The sequence below is a fragment of the Acanthisitta chloris genome, unplaced genomic scaffold, assembly GCF_000695815.1.
Source record: "Acanthisitta chloris isolate BGI_N310 unplaced genomic scaffold, ASM69581v1 scaffold28477, whole genome shotgun sequence".
NCBI classification, from domain to species: domain Eukaryota; kingdom Metazoa; phylum Chordata; class Aves; order Passeriformes; family Acanthisittidae; genus Acanthisitta; species Acanthisitta chloris.
Genome location: NW_008683618.1, coordinates 30629 through 53469, shown reverse-complemented (window position 1 = coordinate 53469; position 22841 = coordinate 30629). Strand labels below are relative to the sequence as shown.

The 22841-nt window shown below is 35.3% G+C and overlaps 1 protein-coding gene across 1 annotated transcript; it reads left to right on the top strand.

The window, feature by feature from the left end:
- The first annotated feature begins 127 nt into the window (after positions 1-127).
- Positions 128-16243, top strand: ODF2L (outer dense fiber of sperm tails 2-like). The gene is made up of 13 exons (XM_009079024.1): positions 128-235; positions 1877-1939; positions 2215-2286; positions 3205-3321; positions 6255-6440; positions 7694-7803; positions 9032-9167; positions 9578-9716; positions 10640-10845; positions 12879-12961; positions 13048-13210; positions 14095-14220; positions 16106-16243. Exons 1-13 carry the CDS (start codon positions 128-130, stop codon positions 16241-16243), a joined length of 1647 nt encoding a protein of 548 aa, XP_009077272.1.
- The last annotated feature ends 6598 nt before the right edge of the window (positions 16244-22841 follow it).

Sequence of the window (22841 nt, the reverse complement as noted above, 5' to 3'; positions counted from 1 at the left end):
GGTGAGCACTGCCCGGGGGGAGAGGGGCTGGGAACAGCCTGGGATGCCACTCATGTTTCAGTTACTAAGTCACAGAACACCAATATATGTTAACATGTACTGTCTTGTTATACAGCGTTAAAACATAATGTCGTCATCGTCGCAGTCATCCTCATCTCTACCTGTACATAACTGTATTGCTCCTTTATTGGACTTTGATCTTCAGGAAAAGGTTATTCTTCCTCATGCTACCGAGGCAAGTTCATTATGTTCCTGTTAGGCCTGATTTTTTGAATTCTATTTACTTTGTTGGAAAGATTCAAAACATGCTTCCTAGCTGTGGATGGGAAGTAGGAGATATTTCAAAACACTGGTAAGTGACAGTGTTGGGCATAGCAACAGCATACTGAAACTATGGGAAAATCCTTATTTGTTCTTTTCTGCTTACATAGATGGGCTATGACAAATGAAGCATGATCATGAATGATCATGGTGAATGAAGCATCTTCTAAGATGCTGTTTTCATTGGAAGTAATAATTTGAGAACTTAATTTTGGTTATATATCCAAGAAAAAGCTGCAGACCGTTGCACTGTGTTACCCATGTTGAGGTCTGCCAGGAAATCTAAGTCTGTAGTAAAACATCACACACACACACACACACACACACACACACACACACACACATGCATGCAAAATAAAAATCATTAGATGTTTGGAGCATACTTATTTGCCTTATTTGCCTTATGACAACAGTTGGAAGCAGAGAAGTTTGCATTCTGATTGTGTGAGGAAGTTATTATTTCAGTTAGGAATTTCCCAAATTCTGTTACCCATTTTCTCAACTGTGCAAAGGAAAATATCGATGCAAGAATATAAACTCTTAGTCTGACAAATCCTTTTGATGGAATTGCATGTGGCACAGACTGAGCACAGGAGAAATGGGTCCTGGTGGGTGGAGAGGGCAAAGCAATCCACTCTGAAAAATAATGTGTAGTCAGTAAGTCACTGAGTAAACAGGTAACTTTGTGCTTGGTGAGTGCATCAGTCATGCTGGAGTGTGCAGATAGAGGCTGGAGAGAGGTGTTTGGAGAAGGGATGAGGATGAAAACAGGTTCCTGGTGCTTGGAAGTGGGGAATGGTATGCATTTAGGTACTTGAATTGAGGTCCATTTACTGACTTTACAGATAGGCTTGGGATCAAGATTACAGAACAGTATGAGGAATTCCATGCAGGTCAGGATAAGATGGAGGAGTTATAGTAAAACTTTTGATGCCAAAGATTCCAGCTTGAGTCAGTAGGTTTATCCCCTCGTTAGTGAAATTTAAATGTTTGGGATTTACAATCTGAAAGTCACACGTCTATTTTTTAAAAAATAGAAAGTTACACACATGCACACCCATTTGGACATTTTAAAATCACAACTTTAGCTGCAGTATCAAATTGAATTTCTAGTGAGAGGTAATGTAGGTTGCTTTTGCAATCTTCTAGCCTATGCTTTCTGGTTCAGTCTTCAAATTCTGCTGTCTAACTGAGGTTCTTGGAAGGCTTTTAATATTTAATGTAGTCTTTGAAATGTTATGAGTCCTACAAATGCTTTTACTATTTGATGATGTGCTAAAATAACAATTCAGAGTCCTTTTAGGTTAAATAAAGAAAGAAATCTTGTATGGAATAACTCTAGTTTGTTTTCTTCAGCTAAAAAGTTCTGTGAACAAAATAAATTGAATCTTTTGGGTTTAAACCACCAGCTAAGTAGCTTGTGAGTATGTGAGCTTTTATATTCATATGTACCAAACTTGGAAATGTAGCAAATTATATGTAACCTTTAAAACTTTGGAAAAAATGCTAAATCAGTTGTCACTGGAAGTAATTTTCAATGTTTCCTGTGTTGCAGTTGAACAGTGTAAACATTGACACTTTGATGCAGAAGCTAAGTGAAAGTGAAACACAAAATACTGTAAGTAAATTAAAATTTGATTCTTTATCTTCTCTACTGTAAATCTGAAATTGGCTACATCACAGGGTCATACAATGTCCAGTGGCACTGGCAAAGTAGAAGTTTTTGTGGTTTATCATCACAAAATGATGTTTTAAGGTAGTAATGTTCAGTTTTAAGTTAGTAATGTTCAGTTAGTTTTAAGGCTGTAATGTTCATCAGTGTGCATTACTGTTGCATTGTTGTGTACAGGCATTCAAATATTTTCTCTGAGTTGGTTTTTTTTTTCCATGAAGAATCTCAGGAGAAAAATACTGGAAAGGGAGAGAGAGGTTCAAGAACTTTCATCCATGCTTCGCCGTGAACAAGTGAGTGACCAGTTCTGTTGGAATTAATGTTTTCTTCCAATGTACTAGATTCTTAATTAGAAAACTTAAATTCCGAGGAAAGCAATTATTCAACGATCTATAGAGAAAGGGAAAACCTGACAGATGTTTCCTAAAGAAATATCTTAAAACTATCAAGACCATATGCAAAGCTATTAAGGATACCAGTGATCCTCAACAATAATGTCCCAAGGTTCAGGGAGGGGCACACATCTGGACTAACGGCTTTTGACTTCTCATTTGCTGATTTGCAATAGTTCTGGATAAAAAGTAATTAAAGGAAGTAATGTGGAGTAAACTAAGCAGACAATGTTCTTTTAGTCTATACTGATACGTTTTTCTTCCTGATTACTTCTTATTTAGTATGAGCCAAAGGAATAAAGTTGCAATAAATTTCATAGAATCATCTGGCCTGAGTTCTGGTGACATAAATTGCCTTTTTCCTTATGATTTATGTATCACCCCCAAAATTAGAGTTAAATGTAACAATAATTCTATTAGCAGGTGGAACTTAATGAAGACCAGTTCAGGCCTAATTACACAGAGCACAGCTGATCAGTGTGGCTTAATTTTGGTCATCCTGCTAGCTAGGATGCTTTGCTCAGCCTGGATTTCTGAATTTGTGCTTCCAGGCCTTTCTCATACTACTCAGAGTCAGATTAAATACAAGACATAAAGTACACGTACGTTGTTCCAAGTTTGTGATTTCGGTTTGACATTACTACTATTTGTAGCAAGTTGCTGCATGTGAATTTACTTGTAGAGCAGTTTTATCTTTTCCAGCTTTTGAGAACATTCAAATGTCAGTTAGAAACTACAGCAAAGTAGAAAAAAATATAGATGGCATCATACAGCATATCTCCATAGGCCAGTGAATTTGTGTTTGTTTCTCTTTCTTAGATCAATGTGCAGAAAGGAGACTACGTGTCAAGTTCAGTAAAGGCAGTACAAGCTCACCTGCAGCGTCAGATTCAAAGAAAAGAAGCAGAAAATAATGAATTAAAAGTGAAAATACAGGTCAAAATATTTTTACTTGTGTTTCAGTTTCTTGGAAAAAATAGGAAAGCCTTACTGTGGTCAGATTTGAAATCAAATTCATGGTAAAAGGAAAATCCCAAACAGTGAAAATCATAAGGATTTATATATTGAACAGTCTGCCTGACCACACTAACTTAATTGCTAAGTGGTTTGGGTTTTTTTTCTTCTTTTCTCAACTTGTGCACACTAGCAGTTCTGGTGAAGCAAAGTTAAACATAGTTGCTGTGTAGAAGACAGGTATCAATCCTGAGGGAGTCTTCAGGATGAGTTTCTGTTCTAAGATAAGGGTGATGAACCACACCCTCTGCTTATTGACTGATAAGGAATCAATAAACTTCTAAATACTGATTGAAAGTGAAACACTTAAGACTAATGCCTAACCTCACTTTGTTTAAAGTAGGTTAAATTATTTTCATTTTATGCTCTAAAAAGCAAGAGGTCAATTTGGGCATTTGCATCAGTTACTGGCTTTAAGACAAGGCAAGGAAGAGGTTGTGTGTCAGAAGCTGGAGCTGTGCATGACCTCAGATTTCAGTATTTGAAACTTATCAGGGACATAGGCATGAATGAGAAAACATTGGCTAAAAATAATTGTTTCTAATTTCCAGACTTTTTTACTAGCATACATCCCCTGTTAATTGTGTAATTGAAAATTGTTAAGTAGCCTATATGAACTCAGTATCAGTAAAAGCCATATATGTCTATGTCTGCATAAACACCTCATGCTTTCTTCTAAATAAAAATTGCTTTCTTGTTCTACCTAGTACAATTATAGAAGTCCAACAACATTTTCATTAGATAAAATATCATGGTATACAACTGCATTTTCATTCAATCTTTGTTTAAAAGTTTTGTTTGCTTTTCAGAACGTGCTGAAATCAGTTGCTGGCATAAATCCCGGGTTTGTTACTATCTAGACAAAAGCTTGCAAAAGCTTAGCATTGCCCTTATGAAATTAGTTCTCAATTCAAATTTACCTCAGGCACTGACTAATGCCCAAAGCACTTATTCGTAGTGTGATTGTGACCTCCTGCGGTTATAACAGGGGATGACAGTTGTTTGCTTAGACCAACAGCTAAAGGAATCCATGCATGGCTCAGATTTTCCATTGAAGGTGTTCATCCACCACCCTCTCAAGTCACATTTTTGTTTATTAGGTGCCCTGTAAGCATCTGTATAGGAAAACTACTTCCTACATATTTGGGGGTTTTTGTCATTTCATTTTTTGAAGTAGTACCTTTACTTTTTGTTGAATCCCAGTACCTGAGACCACCTTTTTCTTGGCAAAGCACATACATTTTGCATTGACTGTGTAAAAATTTTGAGACCATTAGCAGGACTTATACTGAGAGATCCTCTCATGCATAATATCCTATTTTCTGGGCACTGGCAAAGAGTATCTTGAATAAGGCTGGCACATGAACACAGTCAGTAGCTGGGTAGTAGGTCTTTATTCATGTAGAACATAAATAAGTGACAGACCTAGACTACAATGAAGTAAACAAATGCATTAATCATTCTCACAATTAGGATACTTATCACTGACTTGAGAAATTTATTTACACTACTGGCCTATGTACATTGCTGTAGTTTGGTGGAAGAGTAATAAGTGTTATGATGGAACTTACACTTGTCTTTATGAAAGCAGTTGTCTACTGGTAGCTTGGAGATGTTTTTGATAAGTGGATCTGAGATTCTCCTTGAAGCAGAGTCTGGTTTTGCTTTCATTGTACTGTTTTAATGTCTATTTTTCCCCCCCATTCATATTTATGTAGTATGTAGATGAAAAATACAAAAGTCATGAAGTTAGAGAGGTCACCTTCCTGGATGGGATGGGATCAGCACACTGCCTTCGTTAGAGTGATGTAAAAAGCTAGTTAGAAATAATGACAGAAATAGAGAAGATAATATAATGGCAGATGTAAAACCCATCTCTCATCTTGACTGCTTTGTACACCTTTGATAATATAATTAAATTATTAAAATACAGTGCACATCTATTTTATTTCCTGAGTGTTGCAAAATCAATCACTCAGGAAATTATGTTTGGAAGTTGTCCTTACTATGTGTGATTTACCAGTGTGGTTCAAGCTTTGTCATAGCCTGTTTTAATTACCTTTAAACAATTGTATGCTGTGGGCAAGGCAGAGCTAAACCTTTTCTTTTTGTGTTTTCTGCTTCACTGTCTATAAAAAACAGTTTCTTCACTAAGGAAACCTGTTTCATTAATAGAGAGGGGCCCTTTTAAGCATGGGAAAAATCCAGAGATCTTTCAAGAAAATAGTATGTTGTCTTCCAATCACAGAACGTATCATAACATATATTCAAGAAAAGACCCCAGCCATTCCTAGTTTCTTGACTTTAACGAAAAACCAAATCCAAGATACTTTCATTTTAAAATTTCTTGTACACTCATACTGCTTATCTCCAGCCCTAGTAATGTGTCACTGTAGATTCAGAGCACATATTTTAATACATCAGTGCATATCACTGGTGGCATCATTAAGGTGATATTCTTTAAAGAAATCAGTCTCTAGGGATGATGAAACCATTTGATTTTTCTCCTCATAAATGTGTTTAACATCCATGCCATGCCTTCCACATTGAAATTCTGCATCCATTTCTGAGAGCACACAGCAATGGTTAGATTGATGTCTTTCCCTCTACTCCTGTCTGTTTCTTCACCTCCTCAGCCTCTTCTCTTGATCTTTGAAATGAGTTTCCCAACAGGTATTTTCTCTTGCCTCCTGTTGTACATATCTCAGCTAGCTCCTTCTATCAACCAGAAAGTTTGAGATGCAAAGACATTATAGAAACAGATTATATATGTAACTGCTATTCCTGATTATGTTATATCACAAATTATCTAAAAGGTTTAGAATTTGAAGACTTAATGTTTAATTATGCTGCAGACTCTAGAAAAGAAAATAGCAGGGTGGAAACATCAAGTTGGTGAATACAAGCACCAGATGATTGCCTTAAAGGAAACAAGTGAACCAAAGAAGGCTGGACTGAAAAAAGCAGTCAGGTCCCAGAAACAAAGAGCTCAATGCTCTGAAGAAGCTGTGAAAAATTTAACCTCCAAAACAAGAGAACATGTGAGTGACTATGCTGTGAGCAGTGTTGTGCTGTATTGTTTTAAACTGAGCATTTGGAACACTGTCACCTGTGGAAAATTGAAGAAGTTGTTTGGTCATGCTGTGCTTGTATCTCTTTTATTATGTTGCTCCTTCGTTAAGGAAAAAAATTGCTATAAGTGACATGCAAAGTGTTACTATTCACTGCCTTTGTTTTGTTAAAATTTAGTGAATGTCTGAAGTGATGAGGTTGTACACTTCAAACTGAAGTAAGTAAGAGGAGTCTGATCAGCTTTTGGTGAAATCTCTCCTGGTCTTCCTGTTAGTCCTTTAAGGGTAGGCACTGACTAACAGTACAGTAACAGAATCCATGATTGGGTTTTGAAGTCTTAGTTTTCTCTGTGAGTGTATGACATCTCATGTTGTTACTTCACTTTCTGTTTCTAAGCTGCTTGCTCTGAACCTTTTCAAAATCCACATACAAACCTTCCTTAATCCAAACTGTTCCATGGAATCTTGCTCTGCCTATCCATACAGTTTGTAAGTGTTCAGAAGTAGTCAGGGGGTCAGAACTGTGCTTATTGCCCTACTTAGATTTCCTAATGAGTCTGTTTTCATACTCTTAGACATGTTGCAATCATTTTGTATATGTATTACGGATATATTTATGCTGTTAGTGTACCAGGAGATGGTTAATCATGTTTTGGTTTTCTTTGGTCTTTGTGAGGAGACAGCAGTGAATCTTTAAGTACAATTAGCAGTACAGAAGGACAGCAACTAACTCCTGAACTTCTGGTGTTTCAAGATAGCACATGTTGGTTAATTATCTGTACCTCTTTGAGCACCTTTACCTAACTTTTCATTTCTTACCTAGATAGTATTTTTTATTCTAAAAATATTTTGGCATGGTTTTATTTTATTGTCGATTTATGCAATTTATTTGTAGTTGAGATGTATCAAATCTTTTTTCTGTAAGAAAAGCTTGTCGTCTTAAATTCTGAAATACTGTTGTATTCTACAGTTGATATACAGTGCCAGTGTTTAACTGTGTCTCTGCTTTGAAAGTAAGTCTGTACTTAGACTCTGATTTTTTAATATGTGGGTAGGTTTGTTTATTTTAAGAAAATGAAAAATTTGCATTGCTTTGTACCAGGGGATCCAATAAAGCCATCTTATATTACATAGCTCTTGTGTTTAGAAAAATTTGTAGAATTAAATGACATTCTTCAGTGGCATTCATTTGTTACATAATTTATTATTTCTACATCCTCTAGGAAGTCAAACTGTGTGAGATATGGTCAGCTTCCAATGCCTGGAAGAAGCAGCATGATAGAATGGTTGAAGAAAAGACAATGTTAGAATTTCAAACAGAAGACCTTAAGAAGTAAGCTGGAGTGTTGATAATACTTTTTATTGTTTCTGTAGTCACACAGTGTTGATATTTAGTAGTGCAGTACTCATTGATGACAATGTAAATGAGTTTATTCATATTTGGAATTTGGAAATAAGAACAAATTTATTTAGCCTTGTCTCTGCTGAATTTCACATCATCTTTTAAAGCTTTATTCCCCTTTACCAGTAAAGGTATATTTTTTCCCCTGCATACTTCTGATTAGCCTGAACTTGCTAGGTAGCTACTATGCTGCCTCTGCATAACCACTTATTTCATATCTGATTCAACAGCCTCAGTGTTAACCCTTGTGCCTACCACAGTATAGAAGAAGGTTCTTGGGCTTCTAGTTTCTACTTCAGATTAACAATGGCAAAATTATTTCTGTTTCACTAATGTCTCATCTCACTAGAGGATAGAGAAGGGCTCCTCAGATGCCCATTTCAACAGTTTACTCGTGTAAGGAAAAGCAGCACAAAATTATCCAGCCTTATTGAAACGACACAGTCAAATCTTGATGCACACAAAGGATTCATGGTCAAATATTAACAGCTTGGATTAACTTGGCTTGACTATTTTGGTTTTGTCTCAGAAAATTTGACAATTCTGAAAATATTTTCAGCATATTTTAAAATTTAACAGGAGTGCAGGTACATATTGTCAGTCCAGATACCTGTCTAGCCTCCTGTCGGTCCAGTGTATATGAGAAGGTACCTAGGAAAGAGCAAGAAAAAGGAAGCATTTATGGTGTTTGCCTCAAATACTCATTTGGTTTCCAACTGTTTCTTGCTGGCTTTATTTTGGCCAAAAATATAAGTCTTTGCTTGAAATGTACTGTTCTAAGAAGACCTGTTCTGCTACACTGTGTATGACTGACTAAACAGCAGAACAAATTTTGTTAACTGTATTAACATGAATAGCAAAAAGTGAGGCATAGCACAATTTGTTGCTTTTATATAAATTCAATATAATTCCATCTTGCCCAGCCTGTATATGCAAAATTCTCTTGAAAGTATGATTGGCTGTTCTAGATAATGAAGTTATTTATAACTGAGCTAGGACCACTTCCTTTCTTGGGATATTTAAATGCTTTCTCCCTTTTATACATATATAAATAAAATAATAGCAATGAAAGAGAATGTGTTAAGGTTCAATTTAATTTGCGTAGTGAGAGCTTTGGAAGCATTGTATGTTATACAGAAGTTCTTGCTTATCTAACAAGTCAGATCACAAGCCTGTTGCAAGACTTGGAAAGAAAGAAGGAAAGGAGAAGAAACTCAGAAGAGGAAATTCTTGGAAAGCTAAATTCTCTTAACTCTGAAAATGAAAAGATTTACCTTGAAAATGAAAAATTAAAGGTAAGATAATTATAAATCATTTTTGAATGGGTCTACACTTCTGATACATGAATGAGGTAACCACTTTAATTCCCTTTGGACTTTCTGTCTAGAGATCCCAAACCTGTAGAACAAGTTTTGCCATCCTTTTTTAGTTTTATATTCGTAAAAGTTCCTTTCAAATTAAAGAACTGAGTTTAGCTCAATTATTAATTTCAATTTTTAAACAGTTTATAGGATATGGTTTGTATTGATGTAAATGTTCTCATGAGCTGACAAATGAACAGTGGACTATCATTTTTATTTGATAGGATAAATAATTATGTCACTCCTCCTAATACCTGCAGGTCACTTGCTAGTAATATCATAATGTAGAATATGTGTTTTAATAACACCATTAAAATGTTTATATTTTCTATGTTTTAATCAAGGCTTGCATTGCTACATTGGAGATAAGTAATGCTTCTGTTGAATATGAGCTACTAAATCTGCAAGAAAAGGTGAAGCTACAGGAAAATCTTATTGAGCAATATAAAAATGAGGTAACTGGCATGTTTGAAACCTTCAGCTGTGGGGTTTTTTTTTAATTTGTAAGCAGTTTTGAGGAAATTATAAAGGTTTTGTTTGTCATAAACCAGATTTGTTGTCATGGTGATTGTAATACTGTTGTAACGTTGAGTATGATAAAAGAGAGTGGTGTTAGAACCCATATCAAAGAATAATCTCCATGCTGTTACGAGCACATGTAATCCTTACTGAAAGCAAACCTACTGTAAGACCACTGTTTGTTGTAACTAACAGTTAAAACTGAGAATCTATACAGACATGAGTTACATGTGTTTCAGCAGATGGAGCTGAATACTGGAACACAGCTAACACATTCTTAAGCATCAGAAAACAATACAAAATTGGTATGAAAATCACATTCCTCAGTTCCATGTCTCATCAAAATACATGCTCTTTTGAGCAATAAAGCTGAGACAGAGACAGGCTCTGCCTGCAATGTTCTGTTTTAGAGAACAGACTTAGTCCTCACAGAGAAGCATCTCAGGTGTTCATTTTATTTCATGCTAACTTTATTTTGCCATGATTGAGGTTTAGAATGGAGAAAAACATTTTCTGATCTGATAAATAACATTTGCACAGCATTGTAGGAGGTTTCAGATGGCATGAGGTGTTGCTGTCTTTTCAAGTACTGCAATAGTTGTATGGCCAGAACTTTGCCTGTAAGCTGCTTAGTGTGTCTGTATGCAATCTCCCCAAAATGTGTTGCTATAAAACTTAAATCAAAATTTGGGTATTGCATGATGTACTGTTAAGATTTGCATAATTGTGTTCATTATGAGTGTTAGCGAGTCATTAACGACATGTAGTCAGAGATGGAAATTTCTCCAATGGTCAACTTGTATCTTTATCAGTATTTTATAAAATAGATGATACTATGCAGCATGTATAGAATTACAGCTTTATTACTTACATGGGAGGCTATTAAGTATTACAACAAGTTTATGGTTTTACACTTACATTTTTCTCCTGTGATGCTACTGTGCAGGTGAGGGACAAAACAGAGGCTGAGTTACAGGAGTCAGAACATGTTTGTGACCTGCTGGAAACAGCTGAGGAAAAGCCACAAAGGCTTATATCCTGGGAAAGGATCCATGCAGAGAAATGCAAAGCCCCTAGGGAGCTGCAGGTTCAGGTGCTTAGAACATTCTGATTTTTAAAGATAAATGAAAAAATTATGTAGAAGAAAGTCTCTAGGACATTTTTTCCTACTAGTGTGTGTGACAGTTATTCATCCTCCTTTGTTATTTGTTTCATAAATCAAAAGCTTCTTTTGTACAGATAGCACAATGCAAATAAAACTGTTGCCAACTGTATTTATGTGAGCTCCTTATGTGATGAGACTAGTTACTTTTAGAGTGAGTATATTCTTGATCACTTTGAATATCATGTCCTGAGATGTGTTGCAGAATTCTTCCCTGGATATAAATGTGCAAGTCTAGTTATTGTTTGTATCTAGTGGAATAATTTAATTCTACATTAGTTTTGGTTTTAGTGATTAATTTATAAACCATACAATATTTACTCAGATGAATTATATCCTTGATAATGTATAAGTTTATCATTTAAATTATTATATTGTTTTAGTTGATTACATATTTTTAAAATATGCTTGACTAGGATAATTTCTATTTTTAGCAGTATATAACATTAATGCATGTATTTTCTCTTAAGCCTGAATATGAATATTCCTCAGCATTAATTTATAAACCATACAATATTTACTCAGATGAATTATATCCTTGATAATGTATAAGTTTATCATTTAAATTATTATATTGTTTTAGTTGATTACATATTTTTAAAATATGCTTGACTAGGATAATTTCTATTTTTAGCAGTATATAACATTAATGCATGTATTTTCTCTTAAGCCTGAATATGAATATTCCTCAGCTTTTCCTGTGACATGACATCAATTTCAGTGGCAGGGCTGAGTTTGGATTTTTTTGCTGTTCTCTTTTGTCTTTTTTTTTTTTATGTGCTTTTGAGTCAGAAAAGCATACTCTGCTAGCATGAATGAAAAAGGTTTTTGAATTAATAGAGTAGGAAAGGGGCTTAATCTTCTTCATGAAATGTCTTGAATTCATAAATCCATCATTGTGAAGTACTTAAGAAACAATTTTGAAGAGCAAAATTTATACATTGTATAAAATTGTTTATATCATTTTAATCTAACTACTTATTTTCCTGAAAAAGTACAGAAGAACCTCGTAAGTATAGTGAAGTAATTGGGAATATAATTAGTCTGCTGGAACAGCAGTTAAATTTCAGCATTAAGTGATGGTGATGTCCTTCAGGGATTCTGTCCCTTGACTTTATGACCAGCATTTAGGAAAATTCCTTTTGAAGCAACTGGACCATGTGCAGAAACCCTCATCTGGGTTCAGCTGATTTAGTTTCAGCTACTAATAGTGTTCTAGCTGAACAACCTGTAATTCACATAAAATCAGGCAGGTCAACTTGAATTGCTGGAGGGAACTGCTTGAGGTCGTCCAAGGAATGACTCTTGGTGCCAGGAGGCACCAGTTGATGGGGCTGTTTATTGCTGTTTGTTGCTAATCTGATGTTGATGGATTGTGCCAAGGGCAATAATCACATTGCTACTGTTACAAGATTTAAAAGAAAACACCTGAATTTGGCACTCTGGATATTGGGCAGGGGAAGACAGTTTGGCTTCTTGCTCTCTTCTGCTTCTGCTGCTGATATATCTCTTTTTGTGAGTTTGATTGTCTTTATTGATGTTCACTTTTTTTCTGAAATTCTTTGCCAGTGCTGCACTGTTCTTCTGTGATAACTATATATACATGCAGTGCTATTTTTATGCTTCCTCTGACTGTAGTTGGTGTGACCTGATTTTTCCTGGGAGGGAGACCTGATCAGCTCCAAAATACACAAAGCTTTGTGAGTGGTGTATGAAGCTTTTTAGGACTTCACTTAGTTACTTTAGGTTTCAGTCTAAAAGTATTTACACAACATTTTAATCTACTACTTTGTCTGTATTTTCTTTGTTTTAAATACAAGATAATGTTTACTTGAGTATAATATAGCATTTATCTGAAATTACAGTTAAATGGTTTGATGGAATTTAATAGGCAAACTTACCGTACTTGAGTAAGATCCTGTATATAGGTCTCTTCAACTAGAAACAAATTGTCATTTTCACAGGACAATTGTGTAACTTCTTTGGGCAGTGATTTCTTAGAAGAAGAGAACTGTACCATTCAGAAGAAATATGAAGATCTTAAAAGGTAACTTTTTTAAAGTCCAATTGAAATTAATTCCTACACTTTTCTGCTATAGTGAATTATAATGCATTAATCTGTTTTCCATAAAGGCAATTAGAAAAGGTGGAATTTCAGAATGAAGAACTTGCTCATCAGCTCAGAAAAGAAGATGAGTGTCTTCAGTGCTGTAAATTGCAGCTTGAAGAGAAAATTGCAGAATATAATGCATTAACCAGACAACTCAAATCTGCTTCGAAAGAAGGGAGAAAAATGGTATTGGTGATTTAATACATCTCTGAATCTTGTTTGCCATATTCTATTTAAAAGTAGCATTAAAAACAAATGTTCTTGAGAAAAAATCAATGGACAAGATTATTTTGCCTGTGGGGAGCAATGGTAAAAAGTTGCTGAGAATTTCTCCGTGTTTTAAACATGGATTGCATTCTTTGTTGGGTTCAGATCCTATTGAAATTAATGACAAGGTTCAGTGGACTCACATTTTATTATCCTTTTTTTGGTGACAAATTAAAATGCTTTAACCACGTAATATTAAATCCCACACATATGGCAAAAAGTTTCTGAACAAAAGCTTAATCTTGCCTTTTATTTTCTGTGGAATAAGAAGCCAACAAGAACTTTGGTGTTGAAATCCTTCTCTTTTTAGAGGAAGAGTTTGCACACTTTCAGTATAAGCAGAATTTTGTCAATTTTGCAATTTGTAGAAAGGATGCAAACAGTAAATCAGATGCAAGAGGACATGTAGGAATTCAGATCATAGTGAATTTTATTAGTTTAACCTGAAAATATGTATGAAGTGGTAATTTCAGATGAACCATATTGAAATAAACTATCTGATTTTTTCAATATTGTCTGAAGATATTTATTTGGTTTTGAAAAAAAATCACAAATTTGGCTTAAGTTAAAAGTGAGTTACAAAAGTGTTCCCTTCCCAATAATATCTTCTTCCAAACTGAAACATCTTTGAAATTTAGCCATGATATTTCCCAGGTTTGTTTCATTTCTGTGCATGGGAAACAAATAAAGTGTTAGATGAAAGAATAGGAAATAGAACTATTAATGCTAAAGTGTAAGAAAATAATTTGGTTTGGGTTTTAAGAGAATATAAATATCTATTTCTCTCTCATTACTTTTATTAGTTAGCTGAAGAACAGGAAAAAATATCATACAAAGAACAAGACTTTCAGTCAAAACTGCTGATTCTAGAAACTCAAGTGAGAGAGGGGCAAGAAGAGAAAAAAAACCTCCTCCGCATATTTCATCGTGTGAGTAAATAATACTGTTTGTGACTTAAGAAATTACTTACCACATCATTTACAAAAATATTCCTGTTCCTGCAAGCACACTAGGAATCCAATTGATACACTTTCCAGAATAGCAAATCAATTCAACTTCGCAATATAATTTATATATTGACATTTTCCATGGACTGAACAGATGCCCAATCTAACTAAATCACTTGAATAATACTGAGTTTGTATCTCATACTCAATTCAGTTTTCCCAGCAAGGCAAAAAGTTGTAATTTCCCTCTCAGATCAATCATGTTCAGTAAGTATATATAGATTTGAATAGATGCATAACAATTCCATAATAACATAGTGGTATCTTTTTTTTTTTTTTTTAGGAGCTGATTACAATAATCTGATTTTCCCTGAATTTGTGAAAACTTTCAGTTTATATACTGGTGTTGCACCTAAACATAACTAGCAAAAAAAAGAGATACTCTGATTTTCAAAGTGTCAAGTCTTTAAATGCCCAGGTTATGATATGTTGGTAGCAACCTATTCAGCAAAGCCACAGTCTAAGAAAGTATTTTGAATGACTAATATTCTCTGAAAACAAACAAGTCTGATTTATTGTTTTATCTAATCCAGAAAAGAAGTTAGGCATAGCTGAACTTCCTAGACTAGTGATAGCAAATAATTTGCTCAAAGTTCCTGTGTTCAGTGATAACAAGCTAAAAATCCATTTAAAATACATATAGAAGCCACTACAAGGTTTACTATCACACCTAGACTTTCTAAACCAACATTTTGTATTCTAACGGGAAGCACTGCAGATTAAAATCAATCCAAGCTAAATGCAAACTTTATTCAAGATCTAAATAAGACATCAGGGATTTGGTTCTGAATTCAGTGTGCTTTCATTCCTTTTTATTTGTATACACATAGCTTAATGTCTGCATTTACCCTAAAAGAGAAGTGTTCTTAAAACAGAATCAGACATTGATCAGTGCTTTGTTCTACTTCAGATATTTATTCATAGGGGTTTCTTGCTATGTTAAAGCAAAGTAGAAAATAAAGAGAATCCTTTTGTCTTTGTGAGAGGAAAACTCACGGGTCTGTTATCCAATGGTTTCCCTTTGAAGCCTGCAGTTAAAATGTAAATGTGAAAGATACGTATGTCTGAGAGAAGAACTATTCTAAATTACTTAATTAACTGAGAATGCATTATGGAAAATTAAAAAATTGTCTTATTCCTATTGTTTTAGTGAAGCTGGAAACAAAGTAGAACTGTGAAGGCAACTTAATATTCAGATATTCATCTTAACCTGAATATTTTTTTCTAATGTTCAATTTATCTCTGACAGCTATAAATCCATTTTTTTTAATGGAATTTTTTTTAACCATCTAGCACCTGAAATCTGTAAGGGACATGAAAGGAATTACCCAAATAGCTGTAGCATTGATATAACAAATGATCTCTGGTCTGCATTAGGTATGGAACTCATGAGCAGGTAATATTGCTATCAATCACCTTTTTATGTAAGGAGCTATCAGCATCAAAAATCATCTTGCATCAGAGATCAGTAACATGTTTCCTTGGAAAATCAACATGAGAGTGAGTGTTAAGCCCATAATAGGTCTCAGATGCTAGGAATGTTTCATGATAAAAATTCAGAAGGTTAGTTTTTATGTTCCCAGGCCTTTTTCGGATTATAAACCTATTCAAACATGTTCAGTTTGGTCCTGGCTGAACATAAATAAAAGCTTCAATATTTTTAGAACCTCTGGTTTTCTGGAGCTGGTGAAAGCTTTTAGAGGTAAATAAGGCTTATAAAAATTAGGTGCTGGTTGTCTTAGATTATTATTTTGGTTGATTTTTATTGCCTTTCTAAGTTGCTTTGCATTTCTCTTTTTTTCATTAGGATGAAAAGCACCATGAAGTATGTTTGAAAGAGCTGGAGAACAGCCTACAGAAGTCAGAGAACAAGATCAAGAGCATCCAGAACTATGTGCAGTTTTTGAAAGCTGCATACATGACAATGTTTGGCTCAATTGTTTGATTTGTTTAGTACAGAAGAAACTTTTCAAGATTTGTCTCTTAAGTCTTGTTGGAGGCAAAGCTGTTGAAGCCTTATATTATTTTGCAGGACTGAGTGCTATAATGTTAGTTCTTCCCTAGGAAAATATCTTTTTGGGGCAGGGAAAAGCAGGTCAGTCATTACTGTGTACCCTTCTGGCTGGTCACATATGGAAAATTTGCCTGGTATTACTGATGTAAACCATTACTCATGGAAGAGAAGTGGAAAGACAGACTGTGTGACAGTAGTGGCAGGTGTGTAAGTGTGGGGGATGCACAATGAGTTGTATATTGGTCTGGGCATTTCCCATGTCCTATGTCATGTGCTGTAAAATCTTACATGCATCCTTTTAGCCCATGGTAAATACGCATGATGACAGATCTAGACTAGTTGCATAGTAATTTGCACATTTTAATTATTCATAATTATATAGTATTTATCAGCCATTATACTTCCATTACTGCAGTAACCTAGTTGCCTGAGAAAACAATATCTAAGCTATTAAAACAGTTAAAGATTAAGAAAGCCTTAGGTTCCCTTCCTTTCTTTTCCCTATAGTTTAGCACCAACACAGCACACACTGCTGCACTGCATGGCAGAGTTACCACCATGGGGTTGTCCCATCCCATCTAGCCTTTTTCCCCTATATCCCATTATGCTCAGGAATATACTATAGTAATATTTTAGAAATATAAGTGGGAAAGTACTTTAGATACAGGTATAGTTAAAGGTGTGAATGTGCTGATCTACTCTCTCAAGGTGACACAGCTCCAGTAAGATATGTAAGTATCTGTGTTTGGGTTCAAGAGCTGCTGTTGAGTAGGACTGACTTGTGCCTCAGGTTAAACACATGTAAATATTTGGCTGATACTGGGTTAATGCAAAAACAAATTCTGATTTTGCTTTTAATTCTGAATTCTATTTGGTTTTATAGATATATGCTGTGACATGTTTTTTGAAAAGCAGTGCATTCAGTTAAATATATGTAATTTACAATGTGTACTAAAATTATATCTATTTTTGACTGAAAACATGTTAGTTCATGCAGAGACAATACCCATTTATTAAACACAGTATTTAATTGTTAGTTATTTATAACATGTTGAATGTTGATGTTCTTTTTTTTCCATTCTAGCAAATACTGACGTGCTAATGATCTGCTTGTGTGCACTTTTTAAAAATAAAATTATCATTTCTTACATATGACATGCTTGTGCCAAATACTTGTGCTAAATTTGAGAGGGTTGCATTGCACACATACACACATAAATATTTGCATTCATTTAGTTCTGCTTGTGCTACTTATAAAATATCAAAATGTTTTTGAAAGTTATCACGTATGAAGGAAAGATTTCAGAAATAAATTGTTCAATCCAGTCCATGACTGGTGTTCAACAGGTTATCATGAAAAACTGTACATTTTTCATTGATACATGATACAAAGATGCACAGCAACTTCTTTCTTTTGCTATTCAGGAAATTAGAAATTTTTCTCCTTTTTTTAGTTTGTTTTGTTTGTTTTCATGGCTCACATCACCCTTTTCTGTTTGTTTGTTTGTTTGTGGGGTTTTTTGCATGGTAGACATAGAGCTGCTAGGCACAAAGATCACTTGGTTTTCTCAGTTCCCTTTTGAACTGGTGTTAGCTGATCATGTTGTTTGCATTTTAAAATTTTTTAGCTCATTTAGAGACAAGTTTTTGTGGTTTATTTCTTTTGAATAAAGAAAATAATGAAACTTTTTCTAACTACTTAAGGATCTGGCATTTACTTGAGATTGCTGCTTGTGCTTTTAGTAACTGTGTAAAGTACAGCTAAAGTAGTTCTTGCCTTGTTCATGTTACAATATAGAAAGTTGTGTCATGCTGCAAAATTCTTGGATACAGCTATACTAAACCTACTATATTTTGGGATTCTAATATTTTTCTTTAAAGCAATTTATTTTTACTGCCTGCATCACATAGCAAAGTGACACTCAGTTTTCTAGTAATAAATAGACTAATTATGAGTGTATTTCTGGAAGTTTCATCCCTAGATGACTTTAGAAGCCCTTGGCAATGATGGTACTGCCAGAATCTGACTCTTGGCCTTTTTTTCAGATGTGATTTGGGTTTGGCATTTCACAAAAAAAAAAAAAAAGCTGAATATGCTGTTGCAGTTTTCAAATACAGTCAGATATCTTACTTACATAGAAGTAATCTCACTGCTATGAGTATGGGCAGAAAAACTACCAAAACAACAGTTCCTAGTCTGTACTGTACTTGCTTATGTGATTTTATTTTCAGTCAGGTAGTGTTGATTCACAGGGCCCTTAGTGAGCAGGAAGGTTTCTCTTCTGCTGCTCAGAAAGTCCTTGGCCAGAAAAATCAGCAGAAATCAAAGATTCTGTATAAAGGCTTGTCCATGCTTTCAAATGCTGAGTTCATCCATTTGAAAGAGATTTTAGCTGGGTAGGAACAGAATAGAGAAAGAAAAAGATACAAAGATTAAAGCACTAGTGTTCTCTATCCCAGTGTATTTAGAAGATTTCCTAGTAAGAAGTCATTTTTTACCACAGGCTTACTAAGGTACACAGTAAATGTTATGCATTTTATGTGTTGAAGGATTTTTCGGGTTTGCTGAGATTTGGTGGTAATTTTTCACAAAACCTGACTCAGTATGATCCAAGGTACATAAGAGATACCATGGCTGAACTGAGTGTTCTTGTAAATCAAATCAAAGCCACCTACAATGTTACCATTTCCCCCTGTGTCTGTATATTGCTTCTTTGCTACTTATATTAAATAATTAATTAGATTTTTTTTCTAAAGAGTTTTCCAGTTAAGGCTTAAGTGTGATTGCTATGGCCCTGCTTTTGTGGAGAGACTCTGCCAGGAGGATGTGCACGATTGAAAAGGAGACTGCAGTTACTGGCTGCCCAGCACACACAGGAGGTAGTCAAGATTCAATGAGCTATTAGGCTAAGGACTATATGCTCTACAGATTGTGAGCAGCATGTTATGTGCACACCAGGCAGGCAGCAGTTGGGCAGTAAGAATCAGGTCTGGGAAACAGATCCCACTGCCTCGTGACTTTCAAAAGTGCATTTTAAAGTGCAATTCAGAGATGGCACTGTGTTTAAATCTGTGTGTGACCCTTGTCAGTGCAGGGTACACTGCTGCATGTATTTCCTAGTGGGACAAGATTTCAGAGCTGTAAGAATAATCTGTTGACAGATTCACTTTCTAGCCAGTACATTTCCATTTCAATCATAATTGCAGAGCATTAATAAGGTTAAATTGCAAGTATGTAGAGTCCTGGAACTGGCAAATCTTAAAGATACTCAAGAGCTGACGTGGACTCCCTACTGCAATCCTTTATCTGTGATAAAATGGACAGGAACACATCACTGCCTTGTTTCTTGGTAGTTTTGAGAAAGAAAGGATTTGGAGTAGAAGATAATTATGGTATCACATGCTTTAGATTTGTTAATGTATGGGAACATAGAATTTAAAGAAGCATAAGTCTTAGGGCTACTTAGCTTATTAGTGGGTTAAGGTTCTTTGATCTATGGCACAAAAACTGCTTTAAATTCTATGGCAAGATGGTATCTTTCTGGTAAGAGCAGGGACACTCAATATTTTCTCTCTAGACACATGCCTCCTGGAAGGATATCTTTATAGAAGACACGCAGTCATCACTGAGCTCCATATGGATGATTCCTCAGTGGAGTGTGATAGGTTCCTAGCACAGCATTCATTTTGAGAAGCTCTTTTGTCTGTTTAATGGTGAATGAAATCAACACTTAGATATCTGGGAAAATTTTAAGGAGAGACTGAAAATATGTAACACAAAATGGCTCCTGTTGGAATCATGTCCAGTGTCCTGACTAATAAAAGAGTCAGATTAGAATTCTTTGTGACAAAATCACTTTGTCAGTGATTTTCCTACAGGAAAAATGGCCAGGCTTCCTCTGGTGACAATCTGTTTAGCAGCATAACATCTGTGTACAGCCCTTACTGTGCTGGGGGCCTAGAGCTAGCCAGCACAAACAGGGATCAAAGCAGGGCCCCAAGGAAAGGGTTGTGCAGGGTATAAAGTAGACACAATGATTTCATAGAGATTTTATTTTTTCTTGCTTTTTCAATGGAAGTTTCCTGTGGATAACTTTAAGGCTGACATAGCCAGAAAAGTGAGAGCACTGTGTTGATGTCCTCTGATTGGGAATTCAAGCAGTCAAAACCATGAAATTATTGCAGTCACACAGGTCAACCTGTTTTGCATTTGGGTTCATAATATTTTCTTGTCTACTTCTGGCTGAACAACAATCAGATAGCAGTTGTCACTCAGCAGCAAAGCTTCCAAATGTTTGAAAGTGGAGTGAGTTTTATATTGCTATCCCCATCTATCTGCATCCTTCATGATTTCTGATAGAATGCTGTTGGCTTGCAACATTTGGATAAGGATTTTGCAGCTACTAACAGTCCAAAGGCATATAATCCTAGTGACAAGTAAATCATCCCCACTAGAGAAATCTAGTGTCTTCAAAATGCTGATTTTATTAGAACAATAATATTGTTTCCAGGAAGTAACTGACTTTTTTGAGTGTTTGACATACGTGATTAACATATCATAATGCTTTCATGGCAGATTAATCTACTTCATTAAAAAGCAATAGGAAAAGAGATGTTTTTATGTGTAGAGGCTGCTGCAATCTTGCCTTGCTTTTGCAGCAGAATAAACATAGCATTTGGTTGGCTGTAAAACTGTACCTTCCAATTTATCGACAACATAAATGTTTCATATGCCACTCTCCCTTTCGGTGGTACTACTAAAATTTGAAACCAGGTCTTACTGGTTAAGCTTTGCATGCTTTTCATCCATTTCAATCTTTCAAACAAATCTTTGATAACATCTAATTTCTAGAGTAGCTGTTACACATCCAACAACCATCTCCCAATCTCCCATCAACGTGTCAGGCATGCCGAGCCCTTGTTCATTATCATCGTGACCACATTCCTATTCTTAGCAAAGATTCTCCTTTGCAGAGCAGCAGCCTCCTCTGCTGTGGCAGCAGTCCACTTACTAATTTACAACTCCACCCACTAAATGCCACTGTGGATTATAAACTACCGAAGTAAACCATGTATTTTTAACAGCCTCAATTTTACCATCATGTCCGTTTATAAGAGACATTTCTGAGGTGCAAAAAAGCTAAGTCAGCATTTCAGGTTGTTCTCAGGGCATAGCCTGTTCCTCCACAGAAAGGTTTCCTCCTCCTCTCTCTGCTTGAGAAAGTCAGTATTTTAATATGCTGCAAAATGCAAACTGTTTTGCATCAACATTTCATTCCCCTTCTAGAGGGAAAAATCAGAAATCTGAAGAAAGAACCAAACCTAGGAACTTTCAAGTATTTGTGCAAATCCTTTGCCAGAGTGCAAATTTTAAAAAAAATTTCCTACTTTTACGCAGTCTTGTTTTATTAAGATTATGGTTTAGGAGAAATTTCACATGGATATTTCTGAAGAGAGATAATCCTATGGTGTTTCTATGGACAAAAATGGAGGTCAAGTTCTATTGTTCTGACATTTACTGATGTCATTCCAACCCTTAGTGGTTGAATGAGGTTGTACTCAAGCACCAGCATATTATGAAGCATGTGTGATGCAGCAATAGACATTTAAATATTTGTTGCATACTTGTATGTTGTGGGAGCTTTCCCCAGACAGGAGCATTCAGAGGTGGCAATGTTGCTGATTTCTTTCAGTGTGTTCATATGATAATGGAAGGGAAATGCAGTTGTCTTCTGATGACATGTTCCTAGTAGACTCATCATCCCAAGATCTGAAACAAAAACAAGCTCCTCAGAATGAAATAGTTCCCAGTAACAGGAAAAAAAACTCCACACTGCTGTTTTGCGGAAGATATCCTTTGAATCCTGCTAGGTACTGCTTGTTGATAGCATTCTTGGCACGTTTCCACTCCTGAAGTCAGTATGTTTAAGCACTGCTCACATCTGCTAGGGGTACTGGGACCAGTGGTATCAACTGCAGTTCCTGTTTCTTATAAAATAGCTTTCAGCTCTTCTGGCTTTGGTTACCAAGCTAATGTCTGGAAACAGGACAAATTTTATATAATAAGTCTTGTTTCTTTCTGGCAGCCTAATCATTTCTCAGATCATGGCATCATATCTGGCTTTGAGTGGTAAACATGAAGATTTTTATTTCCTTCTGTCGTCTCACCATGTGTAATGAACTACTATTCCGTGTTTAAATAGAAACTTTGTTCTATCTATCCAATTCTGTACACTTTGGAGCACTTTTCAATATCACATAGTGGAAAGATAGTGTCTCTTTCTGTGCAAGTGTCTTTTGAACAGTCAGACAAAGTAGAAAAACTTCATGTGCTCAAACAGGGTCACTCACAACCCTCTAAGCATCATTTCTCATTGTGCCTTTTGGCAAACTCACATTACTTGGTCTAACCACTCCACAGTTTCTAAATAACACATCCATGATGTGTTTCTTTCATTGAACAACATTGAAAATCTTGAGGTTTTTCAGGCAGAAACAAATGTATTTTCAAAATAATTTTCTCAATGCT

Bases quoted from the DNA above. Each gene is read 5' to 3' on its own strand.
- ODF2L (XM_009079024.1), top strand. From the start codon at position 128: ATGTCGTCATCGTCGCAGTCATCCTCATCTCTACCTGTACATAACTGT. The intron at 10,846-12,878 runs GTGCTTAGAACA...TCATTTTCACAG, and splicing joins CTAGGGAGCTGCAGGTTCAG to GACAATTGTGTAACTTCTTT. The intron at 12,962-13,047 runs GTAACTTTTTTA...TTTTCCATAAAG, and splicing joins AAATATGAAGATCTTAAAAG to GCAATTAGAAAAGGTGGAAT.